Below are 16,768 nucleotides of genomic sequence, written 5' to 3' on the forward strand. Positions count from 1 at the left end.
GTTGTATATTTTACTTTATTTGTAAAGAATTAAAGAATTTAATTTTATTAATCCCCTTAGGGAAAGTATTCCTCTACATTTGACCCATCCTAGAATTAGGAGCAGTGGGCTGCCACACTGAGTAGCGCCCGGGGAGCATTGGGGGTTGGGTACCAAGTTCCCTTTCCACTTGGCCACGGGCTGTATTTGACATGTATTGTTACTTATGCAATTACAGACTTATAAAAGCTTTGTGAACCAGCTATTATGGTTGTGTCGTCAATGAGAACCTCTGCACATCGCGCTGTGATTTTGTCGTTTTATTTTGAAAGACAGAGGTACTGGAAGTGATTCCTCATAGGTGCGGATGCAAAGATGGCGGAGGAGGAGAGTCAGTTGGAAGAATTTGAGCAAATAGACTTTTTAAGAGATCGACATGTTCGGTTCTTCCAGAGAACACTTCAAGTGCTTCCAGAGAGATACGCCTCACTGGAAACTACCAGGTAAGTTCACTGGAATCCGCAAAGCGGCTGTGGTTTACATAGTTGTTGACTAGCATCTCAGCTAGCTGTGGCTCACTAGCAGCTTTGAATGGAGGTGCTACTTTAGCTTAGCCTACTTGCTAACATTAGTCTGGGCAGTGAAGTTGTGATTGGAGTAAAACAGGAAACTAACTGTACAGCAAGGGCACGACGCCCTGTCACACGTATTAGTCATCATGTAGTATAGTCACGGAAATAAGGCTCGTTTAGCAATGAAATGTTTATTTTAATCCACTTCTCCATTTGTGTACTTAAACATCTCTCAACTTTGATTAGCTGCCTCTGCTGGTCGAACTTAACCAACAGATAAATATGAAAGTATGAGCCACATAACTTTATCAGTATTACCCATTATGTATTTATAACATTATTTTTGAGTTGTGTTAAATTATGCCTTAGTCTAATGTGCATGTCCCGGTGTTTACATTAGCACTGGTTAGTTGCAAAAATCAGATACATTTATAGTCATTAATAGACATTCAGTTCAGTTCAAACCTCATTTCACTTTCACAATCCACTAAAGAGTAATACAACAACACAGAAATTGAACATGTTAAATAAATGGGGTGTAGGTACAAAATAATTTATAATACATTGCTGAAACAATTACTCCATTAATCGTCAACCATTAAATGTAAATATTTCCTGGTTTCTTTGCTCCATATAATGAAAGAAATCATTAAAACTGAATCAGTACCAATGTCTCCACAGCTGGGACTGAAAACAAACAATCACTGCTGAATCAGGATTGAACATGATCTCATTTACAGTAGCAGTGTCTTGATACCACTTTTTTGTGTCCCATATTGATATCAGAACCTGAGTATCAAGCTGATACAGCTTTTATCACCCTTTAACAACTAAGAGCATATATTCTACCCTCATAAAGAAATAAAAAAAAATTTCATGAACAAAATGATACACCTTTTTTTTGTTTTTCTTTTAGCTTAAATAATTTCACACCACTGACATGGAACCAGTTTAGTGCTGGTAATAACATCCATCCTGAGTGATCTGATCACAGGCTGAACACTCCCAATACACAAACTCCCAACACAATCCTTCCTCAGGACAGATTAGAGACTGCATCTTCAGCCAATGTCATCTGATCCACACAGCTATGACACTAGTGTGTATTTAAATAAAGGGGCAGAAACATCATATCCAATCATTCAGGACCTACTTTAACACCAGGTGTGAACAGTCTCACAGTCATAAGACTGTCTGTATGTGATGTTAATTCTGAACAGGGCCATGATTCCTGTAGACTGGCAGTCCTGTGTGTCCATCAGAACCACTGTTGTCTCTCTTTATAGAAAGAACTTTGTGAAGCATTTATGTGATATTTAATGTTTACAGCTTGTATTGATCCCCCCCCCATGCATCAAGTCTGTAAATAAATCTTAAGTATGAAACGCGTAAACTGCTCTCTGCCTTCTTTCTCTCCAGGTTAACAATCATATTTTTTGCCCTCTCTGGTCTGGATGTGCTGGATGCCCTTGATGTGATTGATAGGAACATGATGATTGAATGGATCTACTCACTACAGGTGCTGCCAACAGAGGACCGTAAGTCTCGAATCTTCACACCTTTTCACCCCAACTGTGAAACAAAATGTGTTTCCACAGTTTGCTGTTAAAAGCTTTGCACTACAAGTATTCATTGTCAATAAGATTGATGATAAAAAATGAAGTGGTAAATCAAAGGTTTGGAACCAGCAAAGGAAGATGAATAAAGCATGTTTACTCATGACACACAGGGCTTCGAAAACAATTAATTTACCTTGTGTCACCTGCTGCACTGCAGAGTAAAGAGTAGTCTGTCAGCTTCAGCTTTTCTTTCAAACAGTTGTGTAAGGGAGTAGAATCTAACCAACAGACATTTTGTTTTTGTCAAAAAGCAAGGATTTGAAAGCTGTGTGTGAAAAGGAAGTGGTCATCTACATAAAACTGTACAGGTGGTAGATGCAATTGCTGTAATTGGGCAACTTGGTAAAACTGGTCCATACAGATGAAGATGATAGTTTTACCAGATATTTTATCTGATATAAGGGAGTTTTTTTCCTCTCCTTTGTCACCAAGTACTTGTATAGCAACAATGGTTCCAACTGTTGTTGCTATAAAAATAACATTTAATTGGTGCACATTCTGGCATACACTGTATGAGTGAATGGTCATACACAGATGCTGAAACAATGTGCCCTTTGCACAGTAGTCTTTTGCAGGACAGCACAGGTGTTTCTGATAATATTTACAGTGGCTATGTACAGTTCATGTATGTCAGGAATGTGTGACAGAGAGCCAGCATGCACCCTGACACTTTGATCATTTACACCTGTGAATTTACCACTGTGTGAACTGTCAAAATGGCTGCTGTGCAAATGGTGTATCACTGAAGCATATGAGATAATTATTCCATTAATGCCATTTAATGTACCTTGATGACTGATGGAAAGTAGGATAACTGGCTGGGTAGCCAACACTGCATTAGAGGTATTGGCCTAAAGGGGGTTTTCTGCAAACATCAAATTGTCAAGCGTGCGTAAGTGTGCAACTTCTTATTAAAGTGAAGCAGATATTAGCCTGCAGGTGTCCTCTGCACCTGATCTGTTCCAACTGGGCGTCTGTTCATCTGGGAAAAGTTGGACTCTAAATATTTAATGAGATTTTTCTCCTAACAAGCCATTCTGTGCCATCTGTTCAAATGCCCAGTCAATTAATTATTCAAAATATCAGCAGAAATCATGTTGCGACTTGATTGCTTTCATTTTTTTTGCTGTTGCCATATGTTTGGTGTCTGTACGGTTTCTTATCATCATTAGATGTGAAAATGCAACTTCAGAGATTTTCCAATGTGTGATCAGAATAAAAATGCCTTTGTTTTTGTTTAACATTATTGAGACTTAAAACATGTGTTGGTGTATAGAGCTGATAATCAAACTTCAACACTTTTTTTGGTATCGACCAAACTTCAGAGAAGAACGTTGCTCCATATTCAACAGCAAGAAGCACCTGCTAAAACTTGAGAATTTTAATTTAATGTGGAATCTAATTTTTTGTTAAATTTCATAAAATTGGTATCAAAAATGTATTGTTCTGAATTCAGTATTACAGGTAGAAATGTTGGAGTTTTAAATATAAATACATTTACTCAGACAATCCAGTCTATGAAATAGTTTGAGATGTATATTTGATTTGAAATTAATTCAATTGACTGCAAACAATAAATCATAATCACAAAATGAAAATAGGTTTTCTAGGAATTCTTCAACTTCATTAATAATCAGATACTAAAATCTGAGGAATACAAATATTCAGTTATACTGGCTTTGTGTAGGTTTTGTTTAACAGTATGACTGTTACACCTGCTGTGCACTCTGTTCCTAAATTGACCACTAGGTGGCTGCAGCACACTTTGTAGCCTGTATATGATTATTGTACCACTTGGCTGCACCTTGCTGAGACCTAATTTGTGAGATAGACTGCACCAATCAAAAACCCTTCTTACATAATCTACTCTCTCCCTTTTCTTCTCTTACAGAATCTAACCTGAGTCGTTGTGGTTTTCGAGGCTCGTCGCATATTGGAATTCCTTACAGCACAAAGGTAGTGAACCCCACAGCTGTAACATCCGTCCGTCTCTGTCACATTATTGTCAATGTATCAATAATACAAAGCCAAAACTTTGTCTTTCCACTGTATTTGCATTTATTATATGTGATGTTTGATATATTGTTTAGGGTCCTGGTGTTCTCCATCCATACGACAGTGGTCATGTGGCCATGACCTACACTGGCCTGTGCTCGCTGCTCATACTGGGAGACGACCTCAGCCGAGTTAACAAACGGGCCTGTCTGGCTGGTCTCAGAGCGCTGCAGCTGGAGGACGGCAGGTGAGTGCGCCTGAACACCAACTCGCTCTCACACTCTAAATCAAATATAACGGAGGTGATGTGCACCCTAGCAGTCTAAACCAGGGCGGACATAACTCAGGGCTGCCTGGTCGTACGTTGTATATATCATGCGTGGCTGATAAATGTGTCCACAGTCACACAGGGCTCCAACTAAAATGTTCTTCTCATCCTCTCCAAGGTTTCACATGTTGTGCATTCTGGTATTTTGCCTGCCTTGGTGGTAATGAGTGTTTTTATAGTTACAGTGTTTGAGTTACTGTTGCCCAACTACCATCTCAATCCAGTCTGGCAATTCTCCATTTACCTCTGTAAATCAATATGGCTTTTTCACTCGGAGAACTGCTGCTCACTGGATATTTTTTCTCTTTTGGACCTTTTTTCTCTGTAAATACTCTGAAATATTCAGACCAACCTGTATGGCACCAACAAACGTACCACACTCAGTCACTTTCACCTTTCTTTCTTATTCTGATACTCAGTTTGAAATTCAGCCGGTTGTCTTTGCCATGTCTACGTGGAGTTGCTGCCATGTGATTGGTTGATTACACATTTCTGTTAAAGAGCAGTTAAACAGACGTGCCTAATTATGTGGTTTGTTAATGTACATTGAGTTATATACTGTTTCTATAAATCTGACATGATGTGATTTAATTGTTACAAATCTCGACTATGAACACTCGGCTTAATCCCTCTTGTTCTGTCCGTCCTCTTGCTTCCAGTTTCTATGCAGTGCCAGAAGGAAGTGAAAATGACATTCGCTTTATTTACTGTGCTGCCAGTATCTGTTACATGCTGGACGACTGGTCAGGCATGGACATCCAGAAGGCCATAGAGTACATCAGGGGAAGTTTGGTGAGTTGATTTTAACAACCTTGACCACTGTCTTTGCACCATTCAAAACATCAACAACAAGAGGCCACCCACCCCCAGGAGGTGGTGCTGCGCCTTGAAATACTTACATGTATAATAAATGGAGGCAGCTGAGTGGTGCACTGTAATCTTAAAGATGTTAGAGACAGTTTTCCCCTCCCCACCAGGAAAGAAAGAAGCTTGATATGTGGCACTTGAGTGACATTTTTTTAAACAATGTTTAATTCAACCTCAATGTTTGTTTTTCTATGGGATGTGGGTTAGATGCATGGAAGCACTGCAGTCCTATGCAGCAATTGTCTTAATGCTCGTGTGTCTGTAGCTCAAACCTCCCAGAACAAAGAGATAATCCCTTTCACTCCTTCACCTTCATCTTATCTGTTGCTCCAACATTCAACACAAGAGTGTTTCATTACATAGTTCCTTCCTGTACGTGAGCGTGTGCACACTGTCCTTCTGTTTTCTCTTTGTTCATTAACATGTAACTGTAAATCATAACTGAAAACCGTTTTTAGCCTCTGACCACATACTAGTATGTAGATTCCAAAATGTCTTTGGCAAAGCAAGTAAGTTGCTGGTGAATGTAAAATTATGTGTTACTGGAAAGGTTTACTGGAAGAGTTTTGGGAACACTGGAAGTTTCACTTGTGTTTGGTGCCAGGTATCCATCTACTAACCTCATTGTTATGGTCTGACCAGACACAGAGGCATAGAGGAATTAAAGAATGTTAGTTTTTCCCAAGCGACCATCTGCCATCTGTTGTGTCACATGCGTTTCAGTTTAAGAGAAAAGATATTTCATTGAATCTTTCACATTCATGAACACATAATTTACTTTCTTTAAAAAGTGGTAACCACATTTATTAAACCCGAAACAAGGCTGTAGAGCAGTAGTTCTCAAACCTTTTATACCAAGTAACACCATTATCAACAACATTAAAATACAGTGGTGTAAACGGGCCGAGCAAAGTCGGCCACTGACTTTTCACAGGAGGTAGATTTATTCCCAATAAGATAATTTATATTCTCATAAATGATCGCCAATACCGAGCCTCCCTGTGTATCCTGATAAAGATAATTGAATATTTAATGACCAGCTCTTGATTCAAGCTGTTACTTGACATTTGCTTTATCTAGATAAACATCATTTTATTTGTCCTGTCCGCAGTCATACGACAATGGGTTTGGTCAGGGAGCTGGGAGAGAGTCACATGGTGAGTATGATCAACTTCTTTTGCTTTATACGTAGTTACAGATATGAGACTTACGAGTGTGAACCCTTTGTGTGCATTAGAGGAATTGTTTGTGAAGTCACAGCTGTAGAGGTAAAAATGAACACAGTTGTCAGCCCAGATGTTATAGACCTGTCTGTGGATGAATTGTGATTTTTTTCCAGAAACAGTTAATATCAGATCAAATGCTTTTTCAGTGTGTTGGCGTCTCATGTTAGATGGCATGAAAGTGGCTGTTGGGAATAACTGGTTTAAAGGATTAGCCATTGAAATCCATCTCTGTAGCTACATTGTCCTCTTTAATCCCGACTCACTCAAATTAAACCTTATTATTCCAACACAAAGGCCTTCATCCTATGAACTCACACCCTCACATTTAGATGAGCTGCTTCCATAGTTGCCTTTCTGACATGGTGAAGGAGGTAGCATTTCCTGTGTAATGTGTACATGTCAAATTAAAACCAGGGACTGATCACAGTTCATCTTAAGGATTTTCCTCCTTGTGATAAATGTATTCGTCTGTGAATTAAAGCAACACAGTAGCCTTTATTTAGTAAATGCTCATTTGCAATCCAACCTTGTATGTGTGTTCACTGTGCACCAAGACCTCCCACGCTGTATTCTGTAAATGTGCACTTTTTGTTTTGGTAGATAATTGCACTGGTGTGTGTAATTATGACCTGACTCTACCTACATTCCTCTTCATTTAGGCTATAAACTCTAGTTATGATTATTTTTACATTAAATGTACTTGTTTGTTTCCACGAGGCCCGTAAGGGAATATTTGGCTTTAATGTTAAAGGCATATGATGATATAAAGGCCTCAAATCTACTATTGGAGTAAACGGTGTTGAATTTCCCCGTCTTGTCACATTCAGATTTATATTTACCTCCTGATCTTCTTGTGGCTCCAGCAGATGTATAGTGAGCTGATTAAAGACAAGTGCCATGTGTGACAGATTTACGTTCCCTGACGCGCACATGTCACCTTCTCTTTTCTTTGTCTTCTCTATCTCACACATACATGGACACACAGAAATGCAGATAAGTGGACAGACATGTTGGTGATGTTAAGGCTTGGGTTGAGGGCAAAGTAATAATGGAAGCAGTTGACAGATGGGTTGTAGATGGTGACTGATGGCCGTTTCTTGTGGCTGTACTGATAACAGGTTGTCATCGGTCAATAAGTGCACCCGTGTTTGTGCGAATGTGGGAATCCTTTCAGTCCCAAATCTTAATTTCAAAATGCTGGTGAAGAAATTGTTGATATTGGCCCCACCAAATGTAGTATAAATTGCATAAAGATTACATTTTGTGCCCACATTTCTGAATATGTTTACATAACTTAAGCTCACTCTATACTTATTTCACAGTGAAAGGGGGGAAGCAAAACCTCTGTTTTCTGCATTTCCATTTAGTCATCTAGTTGTATGTAAGATGTAAGCTTTGTATTTATTCCAGTATTGTTATGTGCACAGTCCATATTTAATATATACCTGTGTGTGTGTGTCTGTCTATTGTATATATATATATGTGTATATATATATATATATATATATATATATATATATATATATATATATATATATATATATATATATATATATATATATATATATATATATATATATATATATATATATATATATATATATACTGTATATGTAAAGCACCTCTCTGTCGGTTTCTGCAGGTGGATGGACTTATTGTGCAATAGCCTCTCTGTGTTTAATGGGTCGGCTGGACGAGGCACTGAGTCAGACGGAGCTGAACAGGATACGGCGCTGGTGTATCATGAGGCAGCAGAACGGCTTCCACGGGCGCCCAAACAAGCCTGTAGACACATGCTACTCCTTCTGGGTGGGAGCTACACTAGAGGTACGGAGTCGGAGGTGTAAAAGATACACTTAATTCACATTATGCCCTGCACTCTGGCGTGTGTTAACCTGTTCAGTTGATTTAAGCATTTTTGTACCGTTTTTCCCATGGGAAAGGGGGGCAGGATGTGAACCGAATAACATGCCGAGTTTTAAAAATAGGACGGATATCACTAACACACACTCACAGGGTTGCACAGCTATTCTTCAATGGGACACTGCATTTGACATTTTGACCGCCGAAACAAAGCATTATCCATAACCTTAATCATAACCCGTTAATGCCTGACTTATGTCCTAAACTTAAAAGAATACTTCACTGATTTGCATTTAGCTTTGTTTGTACGAGTGCTATTGTACTAATGCCCACCAGTGACACTTGGTCCTGTTAGTGTAACTGTTAGCAAAGATGGCGGACACTGTTTACTTTCTAAGAATGAGGTCCTGTCCCTATACGAGTGGGTCTAAAATGTGCGGAATTAGCGTTGCAGTTTCAAGGCTTGGACCAATGTCACTGGTGGGCACGTAACAAAAAAAAGAATGAAGATATTCCTTGACTCAGGGGAAACTGAGGTTGGGAAGCACACTTTTTCAAAAATACTACCCCTATTCAATACAAAGCTAAATGCAAATTGGTGAAGTATTTCTTTAACCAGTTCCTCAGAAATTGGGTTCTGCCTCATTAGGACCAGGTTTTGGTCTCCATGAGGACCACTGGCCCTGACAAGGTCAGTGTGTATGGCAGAAAAAGTCCTAAAGAGGTAACAAACATAAAGACACACACAAATAGTGTGTCTACTAAAACTGTCCTTATCTTACAGTACAGACACCCCTGAAAACCTGTGAACAAACCCTTTGGCATGAGATTCATAACTATGAGATACATACACACATACCTAAGATAGCAAGCTAAACGGCTATGAGTAAGACACACACACACACACACAAGAATGTTACAGATTGAATATCATTAAGTCTTTGATTTGTGTTTTCCTTTTCTCACTCTCTCACGCTGCTGTGCCAGCTGTTAGACGTGTTCCAGTTTACAAACTTTGACAAGAATAGAAGCTTCATCCTGTCCACGCAGGATCGGTTGGTGGGGGGATTTGCCAAATGGCCCGACAGCCATCCAGGTAAATGATTTAACTTTCACATGAACATCTCGCAGTGAATGCCGTCATCAGACTGAGTGCAAATAAAAGAACGACAGTAGCAGGATGACGAACATTTAAGCCTGAAAGAGGCGACGTTTAAGACACAATGATGCCAGGACTAAGAGTTTCGGCCTCTTTGTCTGTTTTCAGAAGAGCATTTTTTTTCACCCTGCCCTCCACAGGTGCACAGAGGTCAGGGTGGAGTTGTGGTTGGCAGTTTTTGCTTTGAATGAAAAAAGCTCTTGAAACCTTAAACTTCAGGGGTGTACATGCCTGTGTGCATGTGTTTGTGTGTGCTCTCGCTTGCCGTTGTAATGTGTAATTGATGAGGTGATTGTGCATCGGTAGCCCAAGGACACAGCGCATCGAGCTCCTCGCATTACAAGAACCGGGCGGGGAAGATGGGCAGGAGGAAACAATGATACAAAGCAGATGCTGCACTGACAAAGCCTCATAAATGCATACAGAACAAAGGAGTTTTTGAAAAATAAAAGGAACTGTGCTGCAGAATGGCTGCAAATAACATTGGACCTGGGTGTACTCAATCAGTCCCTGTCATGCTGGTCTAGAGAGATAGAGAGGAAACAAAAGCAGAATAAAAGAAAGTAAATGGTCTGTATTTGTGTAGCTCTTTTCTTGTCTTGATGACCAATCAAAGTTGCTTTACTGAGTTCCTGCTTGTTGTGTATTTCATAGTTTGCGTTACACTCTCTGCTCCGCATCAAACGACAGACGGACACAGTTAGCCACTTGCCCGAGAAACACGGTGGAGCTTTTAGATGCTAAAGAGCCAGATGTGTCCCCGAAGAATTGAGAGAGAATGGATGGAGCTAAAAGAGGGAATATTGAACTTGTAGTTTCCAGATTGACACAAAAACAAGTCTAAATGGTTTCTCCAAAAGCTTTATCTAATATAATAAGTGATGGTTTGCTCACAATTTTGCACCATCTGTAAGATATATATTCTCTGAATGAAATCCATACAGGTAGTGAAGCATTTCATCTTCATAAACATATATGTAACCATTTCCTCTGTCTGTTTGTTGCACTACATCCAAATATCAAAAACATCCTCAATCTATAACATTAGACCAACCTCTTTACGATCAACCTTGCCTTTGAGTCCTAATGGATCCTGATTGATGTAGCTAATGTTGCTTTGGTTTTTTTTTCTCATGTCTGCGATCAATCATGTGTCATTTCATTATAATTCAATTACTGCTCCATTTACTGAGCTGTACAGCTTTTATACTCGTCCCTGGGGAGGGAAATGGGTCATGGGGCCAACAACTGCATCATTTATAACCTGCTTAAAGGGGGGGCATTCCAGCAAAAACAGTGCCGCTTTTGCATAATTATTATTTTCATTGTGAAATTAGGTCACTGTTCTGTTCAGTAATTAAGAGAGTGACGTGACGAGCGTTATTTTTGTCCGATGTATGGTTATTCTGGATGCTTCTGCTGTGATGCATATTACTGGCTCTGACCTAGTTTCTTGTCCTTACTCTCCTTTCTTTCACTCCTTCATCACTGTGCCTCCTCCACCTTCACTTCTACCTCTTTTGCTCCAGACCCTCTCCATGCCTACTTAGGACTGTGTGGTCTGTCTCTGATCGGGGAGCCCAACCTGAGGAAGGTCCATCCAGCTCTTAACATCACCCAGAGAGCCTTTCAGCGCCTACAGCAGCTGCAGCAGACATGGAGGGACAGCACGGGCAGCTGCAGCAGACAGCACTGACAGCAGGATGATCCACACGTCTGCCTCTGAACAGGTTCAGTCAGGAACATCGAAAAAGGCAACTGGACTTTAAACTTGGTCTTGAATATGTTTGGCCTCTCATACGAGAGGCCTTCCTATTTCAGGATTCATGATGGTTTTTTAAGACTCTGGTTACACAGTATTAACGTTGCGGAGCTCATTTAGCGTTCACTTTCAACCATATACACACACACACCACACTCTGCTGCCTTTTTTATTTGTAACATTAGTTAATAACGTGTCGTTTGTGGGAATAATAGTAAGTGCCACAAAGTCAAATTTAAGTCACTTAACTTCCAGATGCCTTAAATTTGCCAAATCTTTAGATTATGATGTTTGTCTGCTGCTTACCCTCAGCATCATTGTCAGCAATAGAATCTGTTGTAAAAAATTTCTGTCAAGGATTAGTACGAATGACGCATGGTCACGAGAAACGTCCTTTAAGTTTACATATTTGTAAATCTGATCAGGGCTTACCACAAATCTAAATTACCCAGAGTAACTTCAGACAGTTCTCATTTAATGTGAATCATAGAGCTAGGTTTTTTATGAATAATGTTCCTATATTCTATGACAAATGGATCAAAATTAATTTTCATTTTTGTGCACAATCTAATATGAGCCCAGTGGTCATTTTGGTGAGAATCTGATGAAAAAACGTTATTCTTTCCTTCAGATTAACACTCGGACAAAAAAAAAAAAAAACGGTTTAACATCAAAGTCCTCCAGGTTGTTTCTTTGTCTCTGTCTTGTTTCTTTTCTGCCCTTCTTACGTCTCCATCCTGATATGGCTCTTGAACGTCTTGAAAGCCCTGAGCTCTTAGCTCCCGAAGGTGATGCCAGCCTGCCGGTTTTTACTCTCCTGTGCGTCCTTAGGTTTCACCACTGCAGGATTTGTTCATTGATCAAGAGAGATATGAACTGACAATACACCTGCTAGAGAAGCCAACCATCACCCCTGGAGTCACATCTATGATGGCTGGGGCAATACAAATAAAAAAAAAAAAACACATTTAGCTTCAGGTCGTATCATGCCAGATCACAAAAAAACACAGATAACTCTTCAAAATTGTTCTAAATATAACACAAAAATGGATTGGGCCTAAGGGGAATACGCTAAGAAGGGGGGGGGGGGGTATTTTATTCCCTAGAGGTTGTAGCTGTCGGTTTTTGCAGCAGATGCCGTTCCAACATCCCCTGACTCCTGCTCTGTGCAATCCTCCTTCACCATCCTCCCTTCAAGGCTCCCTCTGGCCTGAAATCAATAGTAGAAAAGATCAATCAGACATTGGCGTTGTAACTTTGGGAAATGTCTGTTATTCTCAGAACAATAAAGGTGCAAAGAATACAAAAACAAAAGAATAATGTACATACTGTAAGTGAAGTCTGGTCCTGAGGTGTTTACCTCCAATGAGACTTGGGCACAGTGCTCTCAAGTGCCACCCCATTGTCTGCAGAGATGCTCATTTGCAAACGTAATCATTTTAAACAGTAATGAGCCATCCAAACAAGATCCTCCTTTTTATAAAGCTTTTAGTGTAATCATGGTGTCCAGTCTGAGTTTGTCTGGTCTTTGTTTCGATTAGTCAGGGCTTGTTTATGTCGAAGCATGTGTGATGCCTCCATTCCCAATTAGCAGTGACCATCTTTCTGCGCTACAAAAAACCACCTGCTCTTCACTCGCTGATAAAACGGACGTACAGAGGCTACAATTGTTAGTCCAGTCTACCCTCAGTATGGCTGTGCTATTCAATTGTACTGGTTTCTTTTGTCCAGCGGCTGCTTTCACTAAGTGAAACCTGTGAACTATAGGTATCGCCTCATTGAGGAGAGAAAAAAAGAAAGTTGTGGCCACGGAAGCATTCATTTTGGCCCAAGCTGCTGCTGATACTACTGACACCTGGCAGTGAATATCCTAAATAAAGTTAAGACCTACAAGCTCCCCTCTTGCCTTTATAAATTGGTGCTCTACTTCCCAGCAAGAAACTTAACCAGCTTCAGATTCCTCCAGCTCCCTGTGACATCCTGTCATTATAACACCTTTACCACAGCTAACACCTGCACCCTGCGAGTTAAAGCGGGGTGCAAGTGTTATCGCAGCATTTTTTTTAAAGAAATACTCTGTCTGCAATATTGTATCCTGTGGGAGTTTGCTGTGTTTAGCCCAATATCTGACTTGATATTAAGAGTGTAACACCTTGATGTTCTCCAGCTCCCACCTGACCTGGTCTATTTTCCCGCTAAGTTGCCCTCCTTTTCAGACTTGAAACCAGACCAGGAGGTCAGAGGAAAGCAGAGAAGAAGAAAAGAAACAGAGGGAGGCACAGTGAATAAATAAATTATTTGGCCCATCTATTATTAAGAGTAAACTGTCGGAGGCTAGAGTCTCCTCTCTGATCCCTAACCAGACCTCCGATGATCCGAAGCCTTTGTTTTGTTTATCGTTTTATTTAAAGACATTGTTTTTCTTGAGATAATAGGTTTTCTCTCCAGTGACTCTCACTGAACACAATATTTTATTTTAACAAACATTTTGTTATCACAAAATCACCACCCTTCCCCTCAGAAAGATAAAGCCAAGACATTCATGCTGCTGCTAAACTCAGAGTTATTTATCATAGGATAGTCTGGTGATAGTCAGATCTATTGAACTTGAACAATACAGGCTAAATCATATGGCAGGACCACTCGCTCAGACTTGACTCGTGTGCCTTGTGTAGTAGCGTTGTTTGGGGTCATTGCTCCCTAGATGAACTCAAACCTCTACATATACGGCTTGCTTCATTTGAGTGTAGCAGTGGCTATGATGAGTAGTCTGAATATTATTGTTCCTCAGAGAGGAAAGTGAGGAAAGATACATTTATTAAGGAAGTGGAAACATCTACTTTTAAAGTCCCAACTTCACTCGGGCACTAAGAGCTGACTGGTAGAAGTCATTTTTACCAGAATCTCACTCCACCACTTCCACGTCTGATCGATAACGTAATTCCGGCAAGGAGGCAAAAATAAGGAATTGTGGCAGAACTCATAAATGCATACTCGTCTTTAAAGGGATGAAACACTGGACGGATGGATCTGAAACTTGCCGCAGACGAAAGGCTGCGTCTCAGCACTTGTTCTGTTATGTCTCCTTTTTGGCTGTGTCTCACTGCAGTCCGTGCTCACGTGCCCCACAGCATGAAAACAGGGGACGGAGGCTTAATGCCCCAGTGAAGGCTGCAGTGCAGCTGTTTGGAGGGGATCAGCGATGTGAAAGGATTGTTAACTCAAAAAATGGCACACATGTGGCCCATCGCTTCATCGCCACCCAATACACCCACTGCAAGAATAAATAATGTAACAAAAGGAAAAAAAAAAAAATATGTAATTGAATTTATTTTTTCTATGCTGTGTAGAAACATTGAGTGTAGATACGTGTGTCTATGAATGTGTCTCCTCTGTCGTGCAAGTGCTCAAGATGATGAAAAAAATAATGTTTACAACTGAATCGTTTTGGAATTGGACATGCAAATATTTGTACAGTATGTGATGTATTATAGTATTCCAGGGCCGTGACATCTCCAGCTTTGCAGTGTATTTATGTCGAATAAAACACATACTAACGTTTACAGTAGTTTTTGGTTTCTGTGGGTTTGTTGTTAAGAATCGCTGGCGGCACCGATCAAAAGATTGTGAGATCAATCGTTGTCTTATATCGTGTATGATTCACACCGACCAGGTATCTAAGTAAAAAAAAAAAAGATCTTATGTCACACGGCGTGATTGGATGACTCAGAACTGTTCTATTTATAACCACGCACATCACAACTGGTCAGCATTTTCCTTCTAATCTCTTTCACAACGGCTTTTTTATTTTTCCCTGCAATGAGATTGAGCTTTGCTTCAATGGATTATTGTTGTTTTTTTTTCTGTCCTTTGTTACATCGATGACATCATTTTAAGCCGCAGAGAAATGGTGGACTTTCACTGACGACCGAGCCCACATGGACACAGTCCCACCTGGGAGTTGCATAGCACAGTGACAGACTTCACTGTTGGCACTGATTAGGAAATGTGATCCTGACAAATGTGCACTGGTGATGACAGCTCTCTGGATGAAGAAGTAATAAAAAAAAAACTTAAACGACACATGGTCATTAAGAGGTGGGAAACTTAAGGATGGAAATGTGTTTGAATCCCCTGGTGAGTGGAGCCAAACCCTGAACCCTGAGAGTGACGGGAGATGCTCCCTCGATAGACAGCTGCAGCTGTAGTTTGGGTGTGGTTATTATGGTCTGCTCAACAAACAAACAAAACAGCCTGTTACTGTACCTGTGCAGCCTCAGACTTTTCTCTGAGACATGTTAAGTGTACACTGCCAACAAGGAAAAGACTGAGTGGCACAAAATCTGCTTTTGTGAACTTTGATGACTCACAATTTCTTCCATTGTGGAAATTGAAAGTGAACCTAAGTTGAGACTGTTGCTGTCGTACACATGTAAACCCAGACCACACAGGCCCTCATGTTTCCTTTCTCTGCTGTTTTAATGTTTCTTGAATGGAGCCGTTGCTTGTGTTTAGGGCTTTGCAGCATGTGACGGACATTACTCATTTTTAATGATCCGCGGGCACGTGGCTGAACTCTGCTCATTCAAGAGCTCTGTAGTTATGTAATGTTAATCAATTCTGCTGGAGACCCAGCTAATCAATGCGTTGTATTGATTATTCAGTCAAGTGGAGGGCACTGCGGCCTTTTATGGGGCATTCATGGAGTGTCATCTCCACCGTTATTTCACATTAGCTCTGGCTCATCTTTGACTCGGGAGTATATATCGAAATTGGCCATAAAATGTTGGATTAAAAACTCTTTACACGCTGCAGTTACCAGTGAGTGAGCGGTGCGACTTTTCTCATATACAGAGACGCCCCTTTATACAGTCTTTAGATATATTTGTTAAAGGTACAGTGTCCGAAATCTAACTTATATCCCTCACTTCACACTTCTAACATGTGTAGCCTTCAGTTAAGTAAAGTTGTTTATTTTTTTGTCCATTGTGGGCTATTGTATTGTACACTTATAATTTGAGGTCCCGTCCCCTTACGAGTGGGTCTAAAAAGTGTGGAATTAGCGTTGCAGTTTCAAGCCTTGGACCAAGGCTCAGACCCAGTGTCACTGGTGGGCACATAACAAAGAAAAGAATGAAGATATTTCTTCACTCAGGGGAAACTGATGTTGGGAAGCACACCTGTTCTAGTAATACAAAGCTTAATGCAAATCTGTGAAGTATTCCTTTAAGTATAATTATTTTATCTGACAAATGGTCCAGAGAGGGTTTAATGGCAGACATTTAAAACACTCCCCATTAGTATGTTTGTATAAGTATAAAGTAAAGAGTTTTGAAAGAATCTTTCTATCCATTCTAGTATGTGAAGGCTGGATCTTTACTTCATTAACTCAAATGTA

General features: G+C 40.1%; 1 protein-coding gene across 1 annotated transcript; it reads left to right on the plus strand.

Moving 5' to 3' along the window:
- Positions 1-69: 69 nt before the first annotated feature.
- On the plus strand, positions 70-14,931 carry pggt1b (protein geranylgeranyltransferase type I, beta subunit). The gene is made up of 9 exons (XM_058636257.1): positions 70-482; positions 1,971-2,089; positions 4,062-4,126; positions 4,261-4,412; positions 5,153-5,285; positions 6,472-6,517; positions 8,229-8,413; positions 9,437-9,545; positions 11,138-14,931. The coding sequence occupies exons 1-9, from the start codon at positions 355-357 to the stop codon at positions 11,302-11,304; spliced, it is 1,104 nt and encodes a 367-aa protein (XP_058492240.1). The 5' UTR covers positions 70-354; the 3' UTR covers positions 11,305-14,931.
- The last annotated feature ends 1,837 nt before the right edge of the window (positions 14,932-16,768 follow it).

The sequence above is a fragment of the Solea solea genome, chromosome 8 (assembly GCF_958295425.1).
Source record: "Solea solea chromosome 8, fSolSol10.1, whole genome shotgun sequence".
Lineage (NCBI taxonomy): Eukaryota > Metazoa > Chordata > Actinopteri > Pleuronectiformes > Soleidae > Solea > Solea solea.